Consider the following 15,361-nt stretch of genomic DNA (forward strand, 5'->3'; position numbering starts at 1 on the left):
TACCCAAACCGTCATGACTAATGGTACTTTTTATGACCGTTACAAAGGATGAATGCATAACAGTTTATTTAAAATCATCACAAATTATATGATTTGTTGTGATGGTTTTTGAGTAGTTGTTACCATTTTTTTATGGTTTTATGACCGTTAAAAAGGATGAATGCATAATCGTTTATTTAAAACCGTCACAAATGATATGATTTGTTGTGATGGTTTTTGAGCAGTTGTTACTATTTTTTATGGTAGAGAGAGGCTAGTCTGGAACAAATATTTGTGACGGTTTTGAAAAAAATAAATGACCCCCACTCCGTCACGGTTGTGGGAGAAAAAAAACAGTGATAAAAGACTTTTTGTCACTGTTTTTAATAGTGATATAAAACTTTTTTTCTTGTAATGGATTAACTTTTGAGAATTTGATTATGGAATTGAATCTGATTGATTGAAGATATAGGATTGAATCGAATTATAAAGAAAATTGGTAGTAATTGATGTTAATTCGAAAAACAGCGGAAGATTAATAAAAATTAGGGTTTGAGGATCGAACTATTTTTCGTTTTAGAGCATTTAGTTCTGATACCATAAGAGAAACTGAAACTGATGAAAACTAGAAATGAGGAAAATGAATTCAATGAATCAATTATTCTTGATTACATGTCTATATTTATACTATGATAGTTACAACTAACTAACATTGCTGACAAGGCATATTGTTAGTTACAGAAGTAAAACAGAATATTAATTAACAAACTACTCTAATCCTAACAAACTAAGATTTGTTATTTCCTGTTACCATCATGTCCAGCTGCCCTATTTTTATCATGTGTGTCATTAACTACCACCACCTAAAATGCTCTAAGGACTAACCATGGTTGAAGCCTTTCAGCTAACTACATAATAGCTAGAGAAGCTACACAGCACTTCCTCTATGGCGTGGAAGAGGGATTCGCCATAATTATGTTCCCTTGCTTATTTAGATTCGACCGAAGACCTCTAATCATGGGCTTTACCTTTTCTGTACTCTTTATAATGCTGAAAAACATGAGCCTGTATAGAACCACCATCCCTAACAAAACAAATAGATCGACCCATTTAGAATAGCCCATCTGCATTTGCAATACATTCCTCAAAATTTCTTCACCACTGATGGTAGGAACCCCTCCTATTTGATTGTTAAGAAAAGTTTGTCCTTCAAACTCATTCTTTAAGAGTCCCTGATTTGCATATTTATGGAATGCTATGTAGTACATTGGGTATTTCCAGAATGGATTGGGGAGGTCATTTGGCAATCGAAAGAAACCACCACTCAATATCATAACGCCTTGGATTCCTGCTCCTGTAATAATACCCATGAGGAAGTTTGGTACGATACTCGCAACGATCATCATTAAGCTCTCAACTAACATCGTACATGCGAACAGTACTAGAGCAAAGTACACAAAATGATCAATTCCCCTCTGAAGGCCGCCAAGGAAATTAGCTATGGCTCCAGGAGCTAGAGAAATTAGGAGCAAGAAGGGAATAGAAGAAAAAGTGTTGCCAAAGGCAAAAGCAGCAACCCCGTAGTGTCCATTTAATCTTTCACGTCTGAAGATCTGATTCAACAGAGAAAAAAATTAAAAAATTACACATAAGAACTCTCGAGTATGCTGAAGTAATCATACCATCCTTGCAGGTGTGTTACAGATGCTAGTTTATATCACAATTTTTAAAGTTTCAACTGTAACTAGTTTTAAATTTCTTTTTTCTCAGGTGGAGAGCTAAAAATTCTATGCATAAATAGGCATAACATATTCTTTCCCAAGGAATTCTCAACTAGAAAAGACAGATAATTATACATATGATGAAATGTCACAAGTCCAATACCTTCATGTCCTCTACGAAAGAAGGGAATCCCCCGATTGACATGAAAGTCAAGAATGCGGCTACAAACATAAGCATTGATCCTCTAGCCTGGAAATGTAGAAATCATTGATGGTCGTAAGATACGGCAGCACTTTATACTATCTACTATTCCATCTAATCTTGTTCGTGTCACAGAAAATATTATACCTGAATTGAGCCATAAGAATAGCCCATATCATAGAAGATGGTTCCCACACAAAAACACAGAGCGATGTAGATTGCAAGGCGCAACCAATAGTAGCCTATATCACGATACATATTCACAAAGGACCTTCTTGTAAGAACCATAGACTGAGTAATGAAGCTAGCTTGGCTGCCTTTCTCCAATACTCCCCCTCCCTACAATGAGAAAACTTATTAAGTTCGTAACTTCTATACATTTGGTGTCAGATTCATACTGGCAATTGCAATAGTGTATGTGCCTTACATACGAGCAGTAAGATTAATTAAAAAAGTAGCTCAATTACCTTCTTATGTATCTCAGCTATTTGTTCACCAAGTTGCTGGCCAATTTTAGATGATTTGTACGAGTTAACAAGTGAGTAGATTGCTTCCTCAGTGGTTATCGACTTGCCATATCCCTGTTCAATGTCCTAGAGATATATCGACAAAATTAAGTTTCAGTTACATGCATATTTATCTCATCAATAGACAAAAGATTGTGCAAAGTCTTGAATTAATGAAGGCTTACTGGATCAAAATCTTTATTGATGGTTCTAAGGTAATGATCTGATGGATTCCTCATAGTTGGGCATGGGAAACCATTCAATGAGAAAAACTGCACAAATTGACCAAAAGTTGTATTAGTGCAAACATCTCTTGTAAACATGAAACTAACGCAATATCTAATTTGGCCTAAAAAGAATTACCTCCTCTGCCGCAGAAGCTGGACCAAAGTACACTGTTTTACCATATGACAGTAGACAAAGATTGTGAAAAAGTTCAAAAACTTCACTACTAGGTTGGTGGATGGATGCTACTACAGTTCTTCCATCTTGTTTAGCAAGACCTACAATTCTTTTCATGATGTGATATGAAGCAGCACTATCCAGTCCACTCGTCGGCTCATCTAGAAACAGAAGTTTCGGACGCGTTAAGATCTCGATACATATACTAACTCTTCTCTTTTGTCCACCACTTAGTCCTTTATTTTCCCATCCTCCTATTCTTGTATTCATTGCATCTTGTAATCCCATCTCTTTTATTGCAGTATCTGCTCTCTCTCTCTTCTCTGATCTTGACATGGAATCAGGTAGTTGTAGTAGAGCTGAGTAGTATACTGCTTCTCTTACTGTCAATGTTGTAATTAGAGTATCGTCTTGGGTCACATAAGCCTGATGACATAAATAAATGAAAATTAAAACCTACGATAGATTCACATCGGTCAGTACCATATACATAGATTGGCGTTCTATAAGTGGTTTAGAAACTTGTTGAACATAACTGTTCTGAATTGTTGAAAAGGCAGTCATAGTGTCTATGCGTTTACGTGTGTTCAGGCCACGCACATAATGCAATATATCAAAGCCGCATTTGGCATTGCTAAAATCAGAAAAGTACGCTTTGATTAACTTGTAGCTTACTCAGTTACTCATTTGGGATCATTCCCTAGTTTTGGACTCACGCCACGTCTAAATTATCGTCCAATAGGTGTGGCTAGAAGATGTGTGCAGTAAATTTTATTCATTTTCCCTTTTTTTTAACTGCAGCTTACACGTTGGAAGCATGCTACTGTTATGTACGAGGTCGGAGTAGGTTTAAGTGTGAAATAAAAAGATAAGAGTCATTCTAATGTTCCGCGTATAACATGGACCATGGTAGTAGAGTAAGAAAGACAATTCCTTTTTGCAGGTGTACCCCCATTACCAGTTTTTATTGGGATGTGTTATATAGTGAGTGTAACACCTTATGTTACATTTTAATTTCCCAAAAGATAATGAGTCGTTCTAGCATAGCATGGGTTACCGTATAACACAAACCAGTGTGATTACGCCAGGAAAAAACATATGCAAACACAGAAGTGAGAAGGTGGAGAAGAGGAAAAAGCTATGGGGGTTGTACACTTGGACAGTGTCATCGTCTTCTATGTCAACCCACCATTACTAGACTACCAACGACGCCATATTTGCACTCCTCTATTCCTTTCTAATTCACTCCCTCTCCTATTCTTATAACTTTGCCTTCTATCATGAAATCAGATAACATGAACAAAATTCATAAACAATCATTGTGCGTGTAGATTACTCAGATAACCATCTATGATTGAAGTCTTTAACTCATTGAATCACAAACCCAATTGATGTAATGGGTAACCTTCCAAATTTCTCTGAAGCCATAAAACCAACTATATTTCAATCGAACACTTTAACTCATTCAATCACAAACCCAATAGACAAATATGTAATGAGTTAATTGACTCGCCGGAATTGCTAATTTAAGATGGCAGTGGCGTTGGTGGTAGACGGATTCATTTTTGCTGCAATGTATGGAATGCTTAGTTTGCTTCCAGCCCAACCAAAACATAACACGTGTACGCCCAACAACCCAAAATTAAATCAGAAAACTGGTACTGTTATGTAATAATAAACTCCCCATTTTGCCCTTATTATCCATTTACCAACCAGTCCACCACCACCACTTTTTCTGTTTTTTTTTTTTTTTTTTTTTCGTCGGCTTTGTTTCTTCAATTTCTAGAATTTTAATCGAAAAAGTTTGAGTTGAATATAACATTTGATAAAAAAAAAAGTTTAATTTCTTAAAACCCAATTGTATAAGTTGAGGGGATGAAGATGAAGAATCACTAAAAGAAATGAACTGGGGTGGGAATGGAAGTGTTTTTGGGAAGACAAAGCTACAGTTGATCTAAAATCATTTTGTGGTATGTTTGGTAATTAGATGGTTTTTGGGGGTTAGTTTGGTATTGTATTTGGTTGGGTTTTTGTTTTGGGAAAACTGGGCGGAGTCTGTTTTAGTTATGGGCACGTGGCGCTTTCTCATAGGGCCAGAAGCAAACTAGGCATAGCAAAATTGCAGCAAAAATGGGCTCGGTGGTAGACGAGAAAGAAGATGTTCATTTTAATGATTTACCCATTTTTCCAGTTGCTTAATTAGGTTAAATTCCAGGTGGCATCTTTTTAGTGGATTGTGTTATGTTGCAAGTGTAACAGGTTGTGTTACATTATAATTTTCCTTGTAGAAAAAAAAACACCAACTAGTGTTGGTGGGGCCTATTTATAGAAAAAAAAAAGTTTGACCATGGTGGGATCAGGAGATCTGAACAAAACAGCTGGGCCACAGGAGGGGAAAAAATAAAGAATTGGTGCAACAATTTATTTTGTGTGAGCCCAAAAATATAGTTTTATAGCGTGGTGACTAAGGGTTATATCTATGGCTAAATCTATGGTGCGCGAGATGTATGGTGCGCCATTACATCTCGGCCACTCATATCAAGGGTGCGTGTATATTTAATGGTAAAATACTGATCCAAAGGCCCATAATTACCTGCGCACCATACGACCTGCGCACTGAAGACATGCTCTATATCTATTATCTAAAAAACTAAGGATTATAAACATGATTATCGAGAAATATATATATATATATATATATATATATATATATATATATATATATATATATATATATATATATATATATATATATTAATTTATAGCCATGGTTTCTAGTGAGTTATTAGAGCAAGTCCAATGGGGGCTATATGGGCTGCTAAAGGCAAATATAGCACCCCAACCACAAAAATATCATTTCAATAGGGCTGCTAAAAGGGTCTTAAATTTGGAAGGAGTTAAAAACCCAACCAAAGTTAAGACCTTCACTAGCAGCTACTATAATAAGTTTGGGAGATGGACGACATAATTTCTGCCGTCCGTGTGTTAAATTTCGACGGATGGCAAAAACTGTGTCGTCCGTCCAAAAAAAATTCAACTTAAGTTACAATATAATAGACGGACGGCAGAAACTATGCCGTCCGTATTATTTAGCACTTCAAAACAGAAAACACGATTGGATTGTTTATTTTATTTTGGGGTGCCAAATTTGGCTGGGCAAGCTAAAAGGCCTACGTGGCACCTTTTAGCAGCCTAATTTAGCAGCTCTCCATTGGAGTTGCTCTTAAGGGAGTCTAAGTAGAACTACCTTTTTCGATCATCAACCTTGTTTTTTTCATTTATAGGCTTTATGTTGAATGGTGCTATTAACCATAAGTAACCACCTTCATAAAACTATCAAACTTGGTTGTACTACAAAGTTACAATTAGGCCATATGTTTTTCTTATTACCAACAAGAGTAATTAGACAACAAATGATCAAGAGAAGAAACTTGTTCTTTTAAATACAAACTAACAAATAATGATTACTACTGGTGAAAGAAATAATTGATTAATTCATTTGATGATTTAAAAATGTGATTACACACCCTATTTATATGTTGCTTTTGCAACATCCCCATCTATTAATGTTTAACTCCTATATTAATGCAACTCTTATTAAATCTGAAAAAACATGTGGTCTTTAACCACACACAAGTGAACCCGCATCATTACTGAAAAGAATCTGGTTCATTAACTTCTAACAACCCCTCTTAAGCTAGACTTCTTTCAGTCCCATCAAAGTCTTCATCTTCACAAATATATCCTTCTTCAGCGGCTTTGTGAATATATCCACCATTTGATCTTGAGACTTGCAGTATACAACTTAAACTTCGCCTTCCTTGACCAACTCGTGAATGAAGTGAAATTTGATCCTTATGTGCTTACTTCTTGCATGAAGCATTGGATTCTTGGAGAGGGAAATAACAACTTTGTTGTCGCACAACATTTCCTTGCTTTTGTTTGTAGCCCTTGGCTACCAATCAAGCTTTATGCTTTTCAACACTGCCATCTGCATTCCACTTGGTCTTATAGACCCACTTCATGCCAATGGTCTTCTTGCCTTTTAGAAGTTCAACTAACTTCTAAGTCTTGTTTTTCTCAATGGACTCAATCTCTTGTTCCATAGCCTTAATCCACCTTTCATCTTTTCTAGCCTTCTCAAATGTAATTGGATTGGTATCTAAGTACAAAGCAAAGTTCAACCAAGGCCTTAAACGTCTTGAAGTACTCCAAATGCTTGGAAGTATACCTGGGCCTTTCTACTGTAGTCATCAATGAAACTAAGAAAGTAGCGGTTACCTCCCAAGGATGTTGTATTCATGGGTCCACACAAGTCAGTGTGTACTGGCTCCAGTAAGTGAGACGCTCGCCATGTTTTCCCTTTAGGAAAAGAGCCTTTATGATGCTTTCCAAGTACACATCCTTCACATACTTGCGACTGTCGATCAATCATGGGCTTACCTCAAACCATATGCTTTGTGTTCGTCAATGACAAAGTGCTGAAACTCAACTGTCCAAATCAAAGGTGCCACAACCACGAAGGGTTCTTGATGAGCGCACTCAAGCATACCAAAGAATCATATTGAATGTTCAAGTTGAACATATTGTTCTGAGACACCTGCAGCCTTGTAATAAGAGAATTGTTCGTCTCTAATTTCACACCGATCACCCTTGAAAAGAATTCATGGCCCTTCTGAGCGAGCTGGCCAACACTTAGCAGATTGTGATTCAACTCTGGGACATAGATCGAGAACATTTGAGATTTTCTTTTGTTCTCCTTTCTTGGATAAAAAGAGAATATTCCCACACCCTTTCGCTAAAAGCCTTCGATCATCACCAATTCTGACTTCGGACTGGATTGTGTTGTCAAGATTGACAAACACATCTTTGTTTCCAGTCATGTGGTTACTGCAACCACTGTCAAGATACATATGTCAACTCGAACATCTCCACTTGGTTTGCGAGCAACAAAACCCATATCATCACCTTCTCTACTCGATGCATTTTCATGCATGAAACCAGACTCAATTTTTCCTTCATTCTCCATATCCTCTTTGCAATACGCCTTGGTATGTCCACACCGATAGTAATTGTAGCATTGGACGTCAGCTAGATAATAGTCTTGTCCTTTTCTTTCTGATACCACTATGTTACCAACAAGGGTAACTAGACAACAAATGATCAAGAAAATAAACTTGTTATTTTCCTCTTCCTCTATTACCTCGTCCTCTCATAGAACTGTACTGTAGTTGTTTGTACTACCATGAGAATTACTTGTACTACCTTGAGAATAAGATTCTCGTTCTCCTCTTTCATGACTCTGAGAACTCCTTCCTTTTCCACGAGTATATCCTCCTCTAGAACTCCCTTTAAAAAAAGTTTGTGATTGAAATGCTTGCTCAACTGGAGAAGAGTCAAACTGCTTCAATTGTACCTCATGAGATTGAAGAGAGACAATAAGACCATCCAAAGACAAGGTAGACAAGTCTTTAGATTCTTCTATCGCCACAACAATATATTCATATATACATACAAGTCATACTTCTAAGTATTTTTTCAGAAACCCTTTGATCTTTAATATTTTCTCCATTAATCTGAGTTAATTAACAAGAAAGATTATACGGTTGAAGCAATCGTCAACTGATTCAAACTCTCCTTCATCCGCAACATATCAAACTCGCCACACAGAGTTTGTAGTCTCGCCATTTTCACTTTCTCCTCACCTTTGTAGGATGTATGAAAGATATATATCTCATGTTTGCTTTGACGATGTAGCAGTTGGGATTCTTTCGAAGATAGATTCATCAACAGCTTGGTACATAAAGAACAACACCTTTTTGTCTTTCTTTCGCCTTTCTTTCAACTCAGTGAGTTGTTATGTAGTGAAATTTGCTCGAATCTCTGGCTCTACAAAACCAGACTCGACAAGTTCTCACAAATCTTGAGACACATACAAGACCTTCATTTATATGATTCACTGACTATAGTTTTTCCCACTAAACTTTGGGAGTTGGGGTTGTAACATATTGTTGTTGGAATTAGCCATGGATCTTAACAAGGCTCCGATACCACTATGTTACCAACAAGGGTAACTAGATAATCCAAATGATCAAGAGAAGAAACTTGTTCTCTTAAATACAAACTAACAAATAATGATTACTAATGGTGAAAGAAAGAATTGATTAATTCATTTGATGATTTGAAAATGTTATTACACACCCTATTTATATGTTGCTCTTGGAACATCCCCATTAATGTTTAACTCCTACATACATTAATGCAACACTTATTAAATCTAAAAAAACATATGGTATTTAACCACACACAAATGAACCCGCATCATTACTGAAAAGAATTTGGCTTATTAACTTCTAACATTTCTGAACACAAGTAGTTAAGACATAGAAATAAAATAAAGATTATATTTTTCTCACCGAAGTTCCATAAGCTAGTCTTTGTTTGTGGCCATTTACAAGAATATGACCCGATTGCCTTGTGTTAGAATCTAATCTTCCTGCAATCAGTAAGTATTCCTTAATTAGTCACAAATTGGCATATTTTTTGCAAAACAAAGCATGCTAAGAACCAAATGGACTAAAGGGTTGCACACTTCACTACAACAATTTTATGATATGACAACACTTTTTTAACATCACTTCTACAAATATGATGTTGTATGTAAAATTTGACGTTGCTTTTTCTATAAGTAATGTTAGTAGTTTGTGTTAATCTTGTTTTGACGTCACTTTTCTCTAAAGTGATGATTTAGAAAATTTCTACATCGTCACTTAATTTAATTTGGATGTGATGTAAATTTTGTCATGTGGTTTAATCTTTTACATCGCTTGTTGGATCACTTTATAAGTTATGTGAAAAATATAAATATTAAATCACTTTAAAAGTGATGTCTAGTTTTGGAAAACAATTCACTTTAAAAGTGATGTCCCACGGTTGCTATTAGATGGACACGCTGCTAACTCTATGCCTTAGACAACAGCTATAGTAGTTAAAGTTAGAATTACATTATTTAGTCATATTATTTCATTGATTTAATTAGTGTTTTGATGATAATTTTTACAGAAAATAAATATAAATATAATGAATAAAAGTGTTGGAAAGAATGAAATTTGGCGTAATTTGGAAGTGGAGTGACATAGAGTGAGTGTCATCATTCTAGCTCAAGGTAATATACTCATATACATTGGCGTGGGTCGGGTGTATTTTCATTTTTTTTTTTTTTTGAGTTTAGATAGTGATGGGTAATAAAGGAATTTTAAGTGGGGTCATGGTAGATTTTTCAAAGGATAATATTATCCTAGCCATAGCCATGGGCCAAAGTATGAAAAGCATAGGTGTTGGCTTGGGTTAACTGATGTGTAGTCTGAGAGGGACTATTTGGCCAAACGTACATGTGAAATGAAAGACCTGACTAGCTTTTGTTATGCCATGTCTGGAACGAAACGTTGAACATCATCTACTACTTCTTAGTCCTTGGGCCAACATATCACCCATTTAGTTTCCTTATCCCTTCTCGTGTTACAAACAAAACCTAACTAATTCTCTCCGTCTTTCTCGCCCTACACCAGTGCACCCCAATCCAACGCCGAAAAAAAATACCCACTTCGACAACCATCGTCGAATTTAAATTCCAATCCCACCGAATCAGTTTCTTCTTCTTTTTTGTAAACTAAATGGAACTCTTCTATTTGGATTGGAGAACCATAACTAATAAACATGGGAGATCAATCGGGAAGGACGAATTGACATCGATTGGAGGACTTGTTGAAGCTAATTGAAGGAGGAGAGAAAAGGGAACTCAAGGACATCGTAAACATGCAAAAAAATCAAGTCCTTACACATTTTAGCTTAAATGAATTCCACTTATTTTTTTTTAGTTATTTTTTGTTGTTTTTTTAATTTCTTCTGTGATAGTGCAACTCCAAGGATGAGAAATACAATGATCAATAATTCTAGATATGTCAGGTAGCTATTACTAACGATTACAATAGTATCTAGGGTCATGGTTACAACACATATTGTTACGATTCTCTACTTGCAATTTCCACAAAAGATATAGGACACTCTTATAAAATGAGAGGTGGACTATTTTGGCTTTTAATATCCATGATAGTGTCTGCCATTTGAAGCTCAACCATGACAAAGGTAATTAAAAAGTCGGAGTTACTTCTTTAAGGACTTAGTGAGCAACTCTCTTCTTCAAGTTTATACGTATTATGTACATAACTTACTGTACTTACTTAGGTTTATTTGGAATTTCATGTCGAGAAGTGGTCGGCAAGTCTTCAATTTGTTTTGCTTTGCTAAAACCATGTACACAGTTATTGGGTTCGTTGGGATTCTAGTCAAGGACGAAGTGCTTTTGGTAAGTCTTAAATAATTATTCGTTTTGGCTTTTACCAGAGTTACATTGGTTGTACCCATTTTTAGAATATCATGTAGTTAGTTGGCCCTTGTTAAATAGTTAGCCGGCCTTTTACCATCAAAGTTGTCTTAGTATTAAAGTGGTTGGGGGTGCTAGCAAACCTCTGAGTAGTCTGGTATTAGAATTTTAGAATATGCAATGGAGCTTTAGAATGTAAACTAGTGTGTTTACTCAGCTTCTATATATATGTAAACTTAAATTAAAAGCATATGGATGGTGCAATAGTTTCATAAATGTGGTGAACTTTCCAAAATTTTCCCATTTATTATTATTTCTTAAATGCCTTTTGAGACCAAAAAATTTCTCAACAAAATGGTTGGTGTGTCTACATAATTTTGTAGAAATTTGTGTTGATGATCCACAAGGACTCAAGTATACGCTATTTTTATATCTTGTTGTCCTCAACTTATTAGTACGTTTGAAATTGATTGTAGTCAGTAGTTAAACATAGTCATGAATATATGGTACAATGGCATGGTTGGTACTATCGTAGTTAGTAACTTATAATTTTTAAGTTGCAAAAAAAAAAGTTCTACTTATTTGTATAGTTTATTAGGCTACTGTTGTGTTTTCTCAGGTAGCTAGTCAATGTTGGTTTGCGATATTATATATCCATAAGCTCAAAATGGCACGAGCGCTCAAATATTTGAGAGGTTAATGGTTCGAATCCATCTGTATATGATCCAATTATATTTTTGTTTTTCAATTTAAATTTGTGCATTTGTGAATCAAGCATAAGTGATGTCAATTGGTTTTTCTAATGTCATTTTTTAAAAGTGATGTCAAATTACTAAATATTACATCACTAAAAAAATGATTTTGTATTCTTATAACATCATTTTAGGTCATCACTTTAAGAAGTGACATTGTATCTTTATCCTAATAACATCTTTTCAAAAGTGATCTAAAATGTTAAGACATCACTTCCAGATATCAATTAAAAAGTGATGTTAAAAACACTTACAACTTTTAAGTCACCACTCACCAATAACATCACTTTTTAGAAAGTGATGTGATACAGTATTGACATCACTTTTCCCGTGATGTAATACGCCTTTTCTGTCACTATGCAGTTATTATTGTAACATGTTTCAAATCAATTAAGTGCGGGAAATGTGAATGCTACTACCTGCCAAGGCATCAAGAAGTGTAGACTTGCCGCAACCAGAAGGACCCATTATAGCCAAGACCTCACCCGGCTGCGCATAACCGGTGATCCCTTGAAGTATTGGACGACTTCCATCTTTACCAGCTGAAACAGTCACCCATAGATCTTCCCATGTCAAGAACACACCATCACGTTGCGAACCGAGACCACCTGCGACATGTTTAACATAATATATTGCTTCTCTTGCATTCAAGAGGTTAACAGGCTCAACTGTAGGACTGTTAATCTCATTACCAATCTGAAAAGATGGCACGGCCGGAATATATTCAGGTTGAGCTTGAGTATGGTGACAAGGAGGAGTTGCAGAGAAACTGGTTAATTGATAGAACATTGTTGGGATTTGAGAGGGTATATTATGTTCTACTTGAGAGCTGAAGCCATTCATCTCAAGATCATCATTTTTAACCTTAGGAGGTGTTCTTGTTGGGCTTGCAGAAGGGGTCGAACTAGGAATATTAACAGGCGGTGAATTCATAATTAGCTGTTCTCTTCTTGAAAAAGTGGTTCAAACACTTCAAAGTTCAAACTAGTGAGAGATAAGAGAAGGTACGAGTGTTTATATAAAGAGAAGAGGTCCGGTTATGTGCTGCTGGTGCGAAACTAGTTGAATTGGATAGATAGCTTGGTCGAGTAACCAGAGATCGACAATGAGGAATTGCAGAAACAATGAGGATTTGAGAACTAGAAGTTTGCCTTTATAGCTAGCTTGAATTGGCTGGCTGCTGGCAATTCTTGTTCAATGGAAGAGTCGTACACACATGGTGTGATACTCAGTGTACGTGTAACACTTGTGTTTGGTTCACAGATTCTTATCTTCTTGTTGGAAAGCATAATTCTGGAAGTATATGGGTAGAATTTATTTCGCAAGAAATAAACTAGTTTCTATTTGTTTGGTTTAAGAGAAGAAAACATTTTCTATAAAAAATTTGTATACAACTGTTTGATGACACCCGCCGTTCTACTATATTTATTATTTATTACTAGAAATTACCCATGTCTTCGACACGAAGACGCTTTGACACGATCGGCTTTTCCAAGTTGACTACACAATTTCTTCCCCCAAAATACCTATTTAGCCACAAGATTTTAAAAAAAAAAAAAAAAAAAAAAAAAAACAGCTTTCTTATGGAATTTCTCAACATTTTCATTTCTAGCAAATTAATATGGTCAGTTGGTCAACAATGATCTAGGCCTTTCTGGGCATGAATGATGTTTGGGTAGGATGTAACTCCTAAGACAGACTATACAATATTATTTTGGCACGAACGTTGTAGTCTTTTATGCAACAATTCTTGTTGAATCTGTCACTAAAATATGAAAGTACATCAGTTTCAACAAAAAGAAACAAACAAAAAGTAAAGCCCATGTGAAACATAAGTATTTCATTTTAAGGCAATTCAGCGAAATAAGATTTCATAAATAAGAAAAAGGAGTATGGAGACAAACAGAGATCACTGTGAAGTAGATTCTCAAGAAAAATGACGTGTATACACATACAATGACGAGAATTATATTTTGTTTCTTTGATATTCTAATAGCACGACTTATTTAATTGTGTCCAAACAAATAGTACCCCACTTCTACATATGCACATATATTTCATATTCCACCTTGCCAACACTATTAACGTGATGAAACTAATCAGTCTTGAACTCTTGACATCAATTGTTTGGATCGAAGATAGGTAAAGAAAATACTTGGTGCTTTATATATTTTTGCTTGGTGTTTCTCTTTGAGAAGTCCATGTTCCTTTGTTGTGCAAAAAGCTGTGTTCCCATCCTACAACTTTGGACATAAGACTTGCCAAAATAAACACCCTTGAACCAAGTTGGTTCCCTAACATGTTTGTTCACGCGACATGCACTATTCACTATTGCTATTACGTATCCTTTTACATCCCCAATAATTGGCATTGAACCAATTTAAACATCTTTCATCTCTTGATCGATCACCACTTTTCCTTTCTTTAAGAAGCAATAAAAACCTATAAGCAAAGACGAACTAATGCCATATTGCAGCACACCGCATTTCTATTTTGAAAAGGACGCTCTTCGTGAAATATTGCATACCCAATATACTGGGAATGCTATTGTAGATATATATATATGTTCCCTTTGCAACCTGCGCGAAAGAAATAACATTGTGGATTAGTAAAGTTTCCCAAATTTCGAGCTCAAGTCAGAATTGGTAATAGTAATCAGAACTTCATACTTACAAAAGAGCATATGTGGTCCTTCAGCATTTAAAGCACCACAACCATTTTAGTCTAGGAATGGGCTGGCATATCAACAGTTCCTTAGTCTAATTAAAAGGTCATTTCGTTCATTATTTGATATTTTCCATAACATAATTCCTTTACTTCACATACCATGTCTAAACCAACGCTTCACCATATATTCTCATTTCATGTTTCATCAAAATTAGCGTCATTGGAAATACAATAGGTAGTATGTAGCTAATACGTATTTTTTTCCAACCCTTGCACCCCCAGTCAATCTTCCGTGGGCACCTACATTAAAGGTTGCATTAGCCGAATGCTTGAAAATCGACAACGTTTGCGTCAACAACGACATTGTATTACCATATACAATCAAGCATCATATCCAACTTAGACACTTACACAAATACATTGTGATTGGGGTCTGCAGTTTGCCCAATCCCAATAGCCAAGTTTCTAATAAGCTAAGGAATTCAATTTTTTAGTGAGGATGACAAATCAATGCAACCAACTACAGGATGACAACTACAATTGGCCAAAGCTTTCTTAAAAGTTTATTTTAGAGTATGAACAAATTAATTTAGAGCACGCTTAAAAATCAAGATAAAATGTCACTTAAGGTTGGGGAGGGGGAGGGGGTCACATGTGGATCAAAGTAAGTGTGTAAATGCAAAACAACTAAAAAAATGCAACCATTTTTTAAACAGACATATTGCATAATAATCAATATCGAATCTAGC

At 35.6% G+C, this 15,361-nt stretch overlaps 1 protein-coding gene and 1 long non-coding RNA gene across 3 annotated transcripts; one reads left to right on the top strand and one right to left on the bottom strand.

Moving 5' to 3' along the window:
• Positions 1–600: 600 nt before the first annotated feature.
• On the bottom strand, positions 601–13,362 carry LOC147501899 (ABC transporter G family member 1-like). The gene is made up of 8 exons (XM_086606912.1): positions 12,365–13,362; positions 9,227–9,306; positions 2,772–3,236; positions 2,594–2,680; positions 2,370–2,495; positions 2,050–2,241; positions 1,864–1,950; positions 601–1,592 (listed from the first exon to the last, which is right to left on the bottom strand). The coding sequence occupies exons 1-8, from the start codon at positions 12,876–12,878 to the stop codon at positions 924–926; spliced, it is 2,220 nt and encodes a 739-aa protein (XP_086463038.1). The 5' UTR covers positions 12,879–13,362; the 3' UTR covers positions 601–923.
• LOC147501900 (uncharacterized) lies at positions 9,350–12,448 on the top strand. Of its 2 annotated transcripts, none has more exons than XR_015221508.1 (3): positions 9,350–11,175; positions 11,813–11,895; positions 12,309–12,448. It is a non-coding gene; the product is annotated as an uncharacterized LOC147501900 (long non-coding RNA). The 2 variants fall into 2 exon arrangements; XR_015221507.1 differs by having other exon boundaries at positions 9,351–11,175; positions 11,813–11,888; positions 12,309–12,446.
• Positions 13,363–15,361: the final 1,999 nt, after the last annotated feature.

The sequence above is a fragment of the Coptis chinensis genome, chromosome 4 (genome assembly GCF_015680905.1).
Source record: "Coptis chinensis isolate HL-2020 chromosome 4, ASM1568090v1, whole genome shotgun sequence".
In the NCBI taxonomy this organism is placed as follows: domain Eukaryota; kingdom Viridiplantae; phylum Streptophyta; class Magnoliopsida; order Ranunculales; family Ranunculaceae; genus Coptis; species Coptis chinensis.

Bases quoted from the DNA above. Each gene is read 5' to 3' on its own strand.
- LOC147501899 (XM_086606912.1), bottom strand. From the start codon at position 12,878: ATGAATTCACCGCCTGTTAATATTCCTAGTTCGACCCCTTCTGCAAGC. The intron at 3,237-9,226 runs GTGAGAAAAATA...TTATGTCATCAG, and splicing joins GACTAGCTTATGGAACTTCG to GCTTATGTGACCCAAGACGA. The intron at 1,593-1,863 runs GTATTGGACTTG...CTGTTGAATCAG, and splicing joins CTTTCGTAGAGGACATGAAG to ATCTTCAGACGTGAAAGATT.